Below are 11,641 nucleotides of genomic sequence, written 5' to 3'. Positions count from 1 at the left end.
TGAGACATGTCTCTCTGACTCTATGAGGTGTTATAATGTTATGAGACATGTCTCTCTGTCTCTATGAGTTGTTATAATGTTATGAGACATGTCTCTCTGTCTATATGAGGTGTTATAATGTTATGAGACATGTCTCTCTGTCTCTATGAGTTGTTATAATGCTATGAGACATGTCTCTCTGTCTCTATGAGGTGTTATAATGTTATGAGACATGTCTCTCTGTCTCTATGAGTTGTTATAATGTAATGAGACATGTCTCTCTGTCTCTATGAGGTGTTATAATGTCCTGAGACATGTCTGTCTGTCTCTATGAGTTGTTATAATGTAATTAGACATGTCTCTCTGTCTCTATGAGGTGTTATAATGTTATGAGACATGTCTCTCTGTCTGAGTTGTTATAATGTTATGAGACATGTCTCTCTGTCTCTATGAGGTGTTATAATGTTATGAGACATGTCTGTCTGTCTCTACGAGGTGTTATGATGTCATGAGACATGTCTGTCTGTCTCTATGAGTTCTTATAATGTAATGAGACATGTCTCTCTCTCTCTATGAGGTGTTATAATGTTATGAGACATGTCTCTCTGTCTGAGGTGTTATAATGTTACGAGACATGTCTGTCTATATGAGGTGTTATAATGTTATGAGACATGTCTGTCTGTCTGAGGTGTTATAATGTTATGAGACATGTCTGTCTGTCTCTATGAGGTGTTATAATGTTATGAGACATGTCTCTCTGTCTCTATGATGTGTCATAATGTTATGAGACATGTCTGTCTGTCTCTATGAGGTGTTATAATGTTACGAGACATGTCTGTCTCTATGAGGTGTTATAATGTTATGAGACATGTCTCTCTGTCTCTATGATGTGTTATAATGTTATGAGACATGTCTGTCTGTCTGAGGTGTTATAATGTTATGAGACATGTCTGTCTGTCTCTATGATGTGTTATAATGTTATGAGACATGTCTCTCTGTCTCTATGAGGTGTTATAATGTTATGACACATGTCTGTCTGTCTCTATGAGTTGTTATAATGCTATGAGACATGTCTCTCTGTCTCTATGAGGTGTTATAATGTGATGAGACATGTCTCTCTGTCTGTATGAGGTGTTATAATGTTATGAGACATGTCTCTCTGTCTGAGTTGTTATAATGTTATGAGACATGTCTCTCTGTCTCCACGAGGTGTTATAATGTCATGAGACATGTCTGTCTGTCTCTATGAGTTGTTATAATGTAATGAGACATGTCTCTCTGTCTCTATGAGGTGTTATAATGTTATGAGACATGTCTCTCTGTCTGAGGTGTTATAATGTTACGAGACATGTCTGTCTATATGAGGTGTTATAATGTTATGAGACATGTCTCTCTGTCTCTATGTGTCATAATGTTATGAGACATGTCTGTCTGTCTCTATGAGGTGTTATAATGTTACGAGACATGTCTGTCTCTATGAGGTGTTATAATGTTATGAGACATGTCTCTCTGTCTCTATGATGTGTTATAATGTTATGAGACATGTCTGTCAGACTCTATGAGGTGTTATAATGTTATGAGACATGTCTGTTTGTCTGAGGTGTTATAATGTTATGAGACATGTCTGTCTCTATGAGGTGTTATAATGTTATGAGACATGTGTCTCTGTCACTATGAGGGGTTATAATGTTATGAAACATGTCTGTCTGTCTCTATGATGTGTTATAATGTTATGAGACATGTCTGTCTGTCTCTATGAGGTGTTATAATGTTATGAAACATGTCTGTCTATATGAGGTGTTATAATGTTATGAGACATGTCTCTCTGTCTGAGGTGTTATAATGTTGAGACATGTCTGTCTGTCTCTATGAGGTGTTATAATGTTATGAGACATGTCTGTCTGTCTCTATGAGGTGTTATAATGTTATGAGACATGTCTGTCTATATGAGGTGTTATAATGTTATGAGACATGTCTCTATGTCTGAGGTGTTATAATGTCATGAGACATGTCTGTCTGTCTCTATGAGGTGTTATAATGTTATGAGACATGTCTGTCTGTCTCTATGAGGTGTTATAATGTTATGAGACATGACTGTCTGTCTCTATGAGGTGTTATAATGCTATGAGACATGTCTGTCTGTCTGTCTCTATGAGGTGTTATAATGTTATGAGACATGTCTCTCTGTCTCTATGAGGTGTTATAATGTTATGAGACATGACTGTCTGTCTATATGAGGTGTTATAATGTTATGAGACATGTCTCTCTGTCTGAGGTGTTATAATGTTACGAGACATGTCTGTCTATATGAGATGTTATAATGTTATGAGACATGTCTGTCTGTCTGAGGTGTTATAATGTTATGAGACATGTCTGTCTGTCTCTATGAGGTGTTATAATGTTATGAGACATGTCTCTCTGTCTCTATGATGTGTCATAATGTTATGAGACATGTCTGTCTGTCTCTATGAGGTGTTATAATGTTACGAGACATGTCTGTCTCTACGAGGTGTTATAATGTTATGAGACATGTCTCTCTGTCTCTATGATGTGTTATAATGTTATGAGACATGTCTGTCTGTCTGAGGTGTTATAATGTTATGAGACATGTCTGTCTGTCTCTATGATGTGTTATAATGTTATGAGACATGTCTCTCTGTCTCTATGAGGTGTTATAATGTTATGACACATGTCTGTCTGTCTCTATGAGTTGTTATAATGCTATGAGACATGTCTCTCTGTCTGTATGAGGTGTTATAATGTTATGAGACATGTCTCTCTGTCTGTATGAGGTGTTATAATGTTATGAGACATGACTGTCTGTCTATATGAGGTGTTATAATGTTATGAGACATGTCTGTCTGTCTGAGGTGTTTTAATGTTATGAGACATGTCTGTCTGTCTCTATGAGGTGTTATAATGTTATGAGACATGTCTCTCTGTCTCTATGAGGTGTTATAATGTTATGAGACATGTCTCTCTGACTCTATGAGGTGTTATAATGTTATGAGACATGTCTCTCTGTCTCTATGAGGTGTTATAATGTTATGAGACATGTCTCTCTGTCTCTATGAGGTGTTATAATGTTATGAGACATGTCTCTCTGACTCTATGAGGTGTTATAATGTTATGAGACATGTCTCTCTGTCTGAGTTGTTATAATGTTATGAGACATGTCTCTCTGTCTCCACGAGGTGTTATAATGTCATGAGACATGTCTGTCTGTCTCTATGAGTTGTTATAATGTAATGAGACATGTCTCTCTGTCTCTATGAGGTGTTATAATGTTATGAGACATGTCTCTCTGACTCTATGAGGTGTTATAATGTTATGAGACATGTCTCTCTGTCTCTATGAGTTGTTATAATGTTATGAGACATGTCTCTCTGTCTATATGAGGTGTTATAATGTTATGAGACATGTCTCTCTGTCTCTATGAGTTGTTATAATGCTATGAGACATGTCTCTCTGTCTCTATGAGGTGTTATAATGTTATGAGACATGTCTCTCTGTCTCTATGAGTTGTTATAATGTAATGAGACATGTCTCTCTGTCTCTATGAGGTGTTATAATGTCCTGAGACATGTCTGTCTGTCTCTATGAGTTGTTATAATGTAATTAGACATGTCTCTCTGTCTCTATGAGGTGTTATAATGTTATGAGACATGTCTCTCTGTCTGAGTTGTTATAATGTTATGAGACATGTCTCTCTGTCTCTATGAGGTGTTATAATGTTATGAGACATGTCTGTCTGTCTCTACGAGGTGTTATGATGTCATGAGACATGTCTGTCTGTCTCTATGAGTTCTTATAATGTAATGAGACATGTCTCTCTCTCTCTCTATGAGGTGTTATAATGTTATGAGACATGTCTCTCTGTCTGAGGTGTTATAATGTTACGAGACATGTCTGTCTATATGAGGTGTTATAATGTTATGAGACATGTCTGTCTGTCTGAGGTGTTATAATGTTATGAGACATGTCTGTCTGTCTCTATGAGGTGTTATAATGTTATGAGACATGTTTCTCTGTCTCTATGATGTGTCATAATGTTATGAGACATGTCTGTCTGTCTCTATGAGGTGTTATAATGTTACGAGACATGTCTGCCTCTATGAGGTGTTATAATGTTATGAGACATGTCTCTCTGTCTCTATGATGTGTTATAATGTTATGAGACATGTCTGTCTGTCTGAGGTGTTATAATGTTATGAGACATGTCTGTCTGTCTCTATGATGTGTTATAATGTTATGAGACATGTCTCTCTGTCTCTATGAGGTGTTATAATGTTATGACACATGTCTGTCTGTCTCTATGAGTTGTTATAATGCTATGAGACATGTCTCTCTGTCTCTATGAGGTGTTATAATGTGATGAGACATGTCTCTCTGTCTGTATGAGGTGTTATAATGTTATGAGACATGTCTCTCTGTCTGAGTTGTTATAATGTTATGAGACATGTCTCTCTGTCTCCACGAGGTGTTATAATGTCATGAGACATGTCTGTCTGTCTCTATGAGTTGTTATAATGTAATGAGACATGTCTCTCTGTCTCTATGAGGTGTTATAATGTTATGAGACATGTCTCTCTGTCTGAGGTGTTATAATGTTACGAGACATGTCTGTCTATATGAGGTGTTATAATGTTATGAGACATGTCTCTCTGTCTCTATGTGTCATAATGTTATGAGACATGTCTGTCTGTCTCTATGAGGTGTTATAATGTTACGAGACATGTCTGTCTCTATGAGGTGTTATAATGTTATGAGACATGTCTCTCTGTCTCTATGATGTGTTATAATGTTATGAGACATGTCTGTCAGACTCTATGAGGTGTTATAATGTTATGAGACATGTCTGTTTGTCTGAGGTGTTATAATGTTATGAGACATGTCTGTCTCTATGAGGTGTTATAATGTTATGAGACATGTGTCTCTGTCACTATGAGGGGTTATAATGTTATGAAACATGTCTGTCTGTCTCTATGATGTGTTATAATGTTATGAGACATGTCTGTCTGTCTCTATGAGGTGTTATAATGTTATGAAACATGTCTGTCTATATGAGGTGTTATAATGTTATGAGACATGTCTCTCTGTCTGAGGTGTTATAATGTTGAGACATGTCTGTCTGTCTCTATGAGGTGTTATAATGTTATGAGACATGTCCGTCTGTCTCTATGAGGTGTTATAATGTTATGAGACATGTCTGTCTATATGAGGTGTTATAATGTTATGAGACATGTCTCTATGTCTGAGGTGTTATAATGTCATGAGACATGTCTGTCTGTCTCTATGAGGTGTTATAATGTTATGAGACATGTCTGTCTGTCTCTATGAGGTGTTATAATGTTATGAGACATGACTGTCTGTCTCTATGAGGTGTTATAATGCTATGAGACATGTCTGTCTGTCTGTCTCTATGAGGTGTTATAATGTTATGAGACATGTCTCTCTGTCTCTATGAGGTGTTATAATGTTATGAGACATGTCTCTCTGTCTCTATGAGGTGTTATAATGTTATGATACATGTCTCTCTGTCACTGTGAGGAGTTATAATGTTATGAGACATGTCTGTCTGTCTCTATGATGTGTTATAATGTTATAAGACATGTTTGTCTGTCTCTATGAGGTGTTATAATGCTATAAGACATGTCTGTCTGTCTCTATGAGTTGTTATAATGTTATGAGACATGTCTCTCTGTCTCTGTTATTAGTTATAATGTAACTTTTACCACATGATGGGATTTCAGTGAGATTGTATCGCACCGTTATTTCCGGAATAATTTAATTTTGCTTGTAACAAGCATTTTCATTGGCTCAAAAAGATATGTTATCATCTCATAACATAAAAAAATAAACTGTGACGTTAGCGGAGTAATCGTTGTTCACGGGATTTTGTATTTATCGATGCGTTTTTAAATATCTGGAGCAAAATACACATGTTAAACTTAATGAAAATGTTTGTTATCGTTGTTAATTAAATTATAAGGGTTAACTGTAATATTTTTTTACGTTATTGAGCAATAACACAAAAAAAAAACTGGGGTGTACTCTGAATAAACCGCGAAACAAAATATTACAGTTAACCCTTAAAGATTTCAATATAATGAAAATACACTGAATTGACCTTTCAGTGAGATTGCACTACAATGACATTTCTGTGAGATAACACTACAATGACATTTCTGTGAGATAACACTACAATGACATTTCTGTGAGATAAAGCTACAATGACATTTTAATAGACTTACTCTATAATGCCACTTATATTATACAATGCTTGTATTTCAGTAAGTTTACACTATAATGGAATTTCAGTGTTATTTTTACCATAAGTTTAAAATCTAGGAACACCGTCAGCTAGAGATCCCATCTCCATTTGACATTTCCTGAAGTTGTACCAAGTCATTACATTTCTTGTGTTACTATTACAGGTGCTGGATCCCATACGATTGGTGGAAGAGGACGAAAGTTTCAAATACCGGGCAACTTACTTAACAGCTCGACAGTCATGTAGATTCGGAACCTGAAGATCAGAAAATACAGTTGGCCGAGTATATCGTGTGGTACAGCAGTATACGAACCCTGCCCGGGATCTGATATCATTGATTTAGACTTACTATATAATCGACGACACATACATTGTACAACATAAAGATAGTCGTGTCCAAAAACTCTGCAGCCTTTGTGATTGGATTCGTTTTGAAAGTCATGCTTGTGTGAACCCAATTCGACTGTATTCAGCTGATATTGTATGACATTTGATAGTTTAGCCGTGCAACACACTGTTGGGTCCAGATATATAATACAAACCGAGTGACCCATTCACGATCTCTAGTCACGGCGGATACACTCTACAATAGCAGGAACATATGTTACCATAAACGGGATACACTTTACTATATCCGGAATTGACAACATTATAAACGTATTGGATAAAACTAGAATTATCAATGTTAAATGACCGATTTTGATTAAGTCCTTGTTACGACATGCCTTGTCTTACTGCCTGTTCTATATCCGTAATGAATGACCAGAAGGGCTACCGTGTGTGTAGTACCAAGGGACTACTGTACGCCTTCGGTGTGCTGTGTGTCGTCATGTTTGCCAGTGTCTTTGTTTACTGGTATCAGGTGAACGAACTGTTCACGTTGTCTATGAAACTTACGGACAATGTCAAGGAGTTTTACGAAAAGGACGCCAAGGCATTTATAGATGTTCTCAAAATCAGTGGATATGATAACGAACAGGAGACGGCAGGTAAAAAGTCAGGAGCTGGAAATTTAGTTTCGAAAAACACCCTAAGCACAACCGCTAAAAGCATTAAATCATCTGGTAAGCTTCCGTCGAAACAGACTGCGAACTCCGCGACTAAAGTGAAAAGTAAGTCAGTAGAACGAGATCGTACGGACAACTGTGAGACATGTTTTAGACACGACTTTAATTATATATTAGACAATGATCAGATTTGTGCTCGTGACGACAAATCCCCTGAAATAGACCTTGTCGTACTGATATTCACAATACACAAGAATAGACTTGAGAGAGAAACTATCCGTAAAACCTGGCTAACGTACGCTAAAAATAACTCGTTAACTTCAAATATCCGGTATGCTTTCCTTCTCGGCGCCCCCGCTGATCCGAACATGGACAAAATAGTGAGGGAGGAATTCGATATATTCAAGGACATTCTTCAGGAGGACTTCAAGGATGCATACAGCAACTTAACGTACAAAACAATGATGGCGTACAAGTGGGCCAGCACCAAGTGTAAGGACGCCAAGTTTGTGATGAAGACTGATGACGATATGTATGTAAATATTCCAAATATTATGACTACATTGAAAAACCACAAAGAAAAGTTACAAACAAGTGTGGGCGGGGCTTGTCACCAGGTTGCTAAACCTATCCGTGACCACCGTTCAAAATGGTACGCATCAAAGAAAAGCTTCCCCGGCAGTAATTATCCGGGATTCTGTTCCGGGACCGGTTACGTTACTAGTATGAACGTGGCTACCAAGGTGTTTGGGGTATCCCAGCACGTGCCGTTTTTCCATCTTGAGGATGTGTACGTCGCCCTATGTATAAAAAGACTCGGGTATAAATTAGTAGCAATCCCAGGATTCAATGCGGCCCGATTTAAACCTGATCCGTGTATTTACCACGGAAACAGCATAAGGACATCACACCAAGTCCCTCCTGATATGATGGAGAAAATGTGGTTCGGAAAATGTGATAAACCTGTATGATTTTTATAGAGGAGGGACTTTACCATTTCCAAGGTAATGCCTTAAGGATGTCGAGGGACATTGTGAACTTCAGCATATTACATAACTGATACAGGATTAGAGCAATCCCCTCTATTATGCGCTAGAGTCTTGCTTAGATAAATCGCCTTTATTTTCCGCTAGAGATGGGATAAGATAATTCCCCTTTATTTTCCATTAGAGATGGGATTAGATAAATCACCGTTAAATCACCTTTATTTTCCGTCAGAGACGGGATTAGATAATTCCTCTTTATTTTCCATTAGAGATGGGATTAGCTAAACTATCTATATTTCCCGCTAGAGATTGGATTAGATAATTCCCCTTTATTTTCCATTAGAGATGGGATTAGATAAATCACCGTTAAATCACCTTTATTTTCCGTCAGAGACGGGATTAGATAATTCCTCTTTATTTTCCATTAGAGATGGGATTAGATAAATCCCCTTTATTTTCCATTAGAGATGGGATTAGATAAATCACCTTTATTTTCCATTAGAGATGGGATCAGATAAATCCCGTTTATTTCCCATTAGAAATGGAATTGAATAAATCAATGTTATTTTCCGTTAAAGATGATAATTATTAGATACATCCCCTATATTTTCTGTTAGAGACGGGATTAGATACATCCCCTATATTTTCTGTTAGAGATGGGATTAGATAAATCTCCTATATCTTCCGTTAGAGATGACTTTAGTTGCTTTAGATTTATTTCTTAATATCTCTGAAGCACTGACAATATATCGAATTCGTATTCGATTTTTTACTAAGAAGTATATTTTCACATTGTTTTCATTTTTTACTCGAATTTCGAATGAGGCCAATGACGATTTTTTTGCACAAAACATTTCATATATGGATTGAATATATTTTTTTAATTTTCATTGCGGCTATGAATACCAGTAGCTAGCTACATATCCTCCGAGGCGCGCTACCGCGTGCCACGGGATCTGTAGCTAGCTACTGGTATTCATAGCCGCAATGAAAATTAAAAAAATATATTCAATTCATATATTTACATAACCTTTTTTTTTTTTTTAAATTATCGAGAAAACGAGAAATTTTATTACAAAGAAAAAATTGTCATGTATTATTAGAACAGCCGGGAGATCCCGCCTATGCACCATCGTTTACCGTGTTCTTCCGCTCCGCAGTTTGCAGTAGTTAGTTTATTTATTTTTTGCTTGTTATTTAAAACAAAGAGACATGAAATAACATCGAATACAATAATTTGTGTTAAATTAGATTTAATTTATGTAAATAGATTACGAAGAAAACATAATTTACGGAAATGAAACGAGGACTATTTTTCAAGCGTATTGATATTTTTCTGATGTTATGTGTGGGAAATCAGCACGAGAGACAATGTTTTCATACGGTTTTCATAGTGTATTCATGGTCATATGTTTGTTGTTTTCACTTAATTGGTATGTTCATATCAGCAAACCACATTAGGAATGTAAATATATAGCAATGTAGCAAATGCCTTGTTAGGAAAAAAAAGAGTTAGGTTTTTTGGGGGGTGGGAGGAGTCAAATCAATAATATTGCATTTTTTTTAAACTTGATGTTAATTAACATATTAATATTATGAATTAATTTATGAGTGAATTCCGTATTTAATGTTTGTATATTTATATTGTTGCTGCTATCTATAGTGTAATATAGAACCATATCAAAGTTTGTTTTAAAGCCACATACTCCAAAATAACCTAAAATTCTAGTTGCACACATGTATAAATGGCAATCCAAGATGCTCATTTATAAAATGACCATTGAACTGGACGCTCGACCGGGGGAATTCTTGCGACATCAGTGTATAAAAATAAATGGCTGCGTTTATTTTTATCTTCGGATTTGGCAGGGAGCCGAGAACGAGTCTACAATAACGCACACTTCACATAAACTACACATACTGTATGACCGCTGTATATATATCGAGTAAACGAATTTGCCTAATAAGGCTTTCATTTGAACATATTAGGAAAATATTCTCGTAATAACTGCTGAATACAGTCAGCTGTTACAGTGTACATGGCTGCGTTGTTAAGGTATAGTATGTAGTAAACTTAGCCATGTAACAGCTGATTTAACCAGATTGAATGTAAACATACAACTAAATACTTGATTTCAAAATATAGCAATATTCATACAACAAAAACCTCGACAAAATCATATCGGCGAAGTTGACAATAATCGAGGACTCCGGAAAAAGTTAACCAGCAAACTACGTAATAGACGTCCGACAAGATCGGAATTCGAGTCTATTCCTTTTTCGTCTCTTGCGAAGTTCAAACGTATCAGTTATTTTCTTAAGGAAATCCGTATGGCTAGTCTCTTTAACGTTTCTTATTGGGAGAATCTGTCTGCGTTTTGGCAGGCCAACGCTTTGCATTCCGCCATTTTATGTTGACTGATGACTCGCCCGTTGCATTGTGGGACTAATTTGCATAGAAACCTGGTCCGTCGAACCCAGTTATTATTTTTGGGAATTTCCCATACATATTTTCCTCCAGTTTTTTATTCACGATGCTTTGTAAGGTATATATTAAGTCTGACAACTGTAAAGATGTCAAAATGTAAATATGAATATTTCTTTTGGAGTACGGGGCTTTGATAACTGGTCGCTATTATAAGAACGAAAGCATTTTTTTTAAATGTTCGTGTGTTGTTTAAAGAATGGAAAGTGGATTTTATTTATACAGTACTTGGAGACTCGTATTTAGTGTATAACACTCCTTGGAAGCAAATACATAACAGTGCTTGCCTTTTTTTCCATTGGTATGATATATGTTGTAAATAGGATTTTGTACTCGTGCCAATGTGACTTGTTTCACCTCTTTACACAAATCGTTACTCGTTAAAATTGGATTTGATTAATTGATACTATATCGTGTCAAAGTGGCATTTTCGATTGTTCGAATTTTTGGAATTTAAACGATTTAAAGATATTAAGCTGTAAAAATCGAATAAATTGTTAATTAACACCAGATTTTAGATATAGATGTATCATAGAACCTGAAGTAAATAAAAAAAAAATGAGGCTACAGTTCGAGGAGTAATATGAGTGACGTTTTAGTTATATGATGTTTTATCATCGGATGAACATCTTGAGTGTGCAATCCGAGACTAAGTGATGGTTGACGCCACTTAGGAGATGACAGACTTAACGCGCTGAGAGATTTTATTATTTTTTATTATCATTATTTTAACTGTAAGGCGTTAGAAGCTTTGGTGCCATTATTGTGACTTAACCCATGTACATTGTATATCAAATTTTGTGTTTAAGTGTAGCATTTCTCTGTGTGTCTGGTGTGAGCGTGTGAGTGACGAAGAAAACACACATATATATATTAGATAGATTTAATGAATGTTTGATTTTCATTTTGA

General features: G+C 36.0%; 1 protein-coding gene across 1 annotated transcript; it reads left to right on the top strand.

Annotated features, from left to right (window-relative positions):
- Positions 1-6,420: 6,420 nt before the first annotated feature.
- On the top strand, positions 6,421-9,507 carry LOC117340988 (beta-1,3-galactosyltransferase 1-like). The gene has a single exon (XM_033902779.1). It carries the CDS (start codon positions 6,975-6,977, stop codon positions 8,229-8,231), a length of 1,257 nt encoding a protein of 418 aa, XP_033758670.1. The 5' UTR covers positions 6,421-6,974; the 3' UTR covers positions 8,232-9,507.
- Positions 9,508-11,641: the final 2,134 nt, after the last annotated feature.

The sequence above is a fragment of the Pecten maximus genome, chromosome 13 (genome assembly GCF_902652985.1).
Source record: "Pecten maximus chromosome 13, xPecMax1.1, whole genome shotgun sequence".
NCBI lineage: Eukaryota > Metazoa > Mollusca > Bivalvia > Pectinida > Pectinidae > Pecten > Pecten maximus.
The sequence above is the reverse complement of the archived record's forward strand: the minus strand, read 5'-3'. Positions and strand labels throughout refer to the sequence as shown.

Excerpts from the sequence above, each read along its gene's own strand:
- LOC117340988 (XM_033902779.1), top strand. The coding sequence starts at position 6,975 with ATGCCTTGTCTTACTGCCTGTTCTATATCCGTAATGAATGACCAGAAG.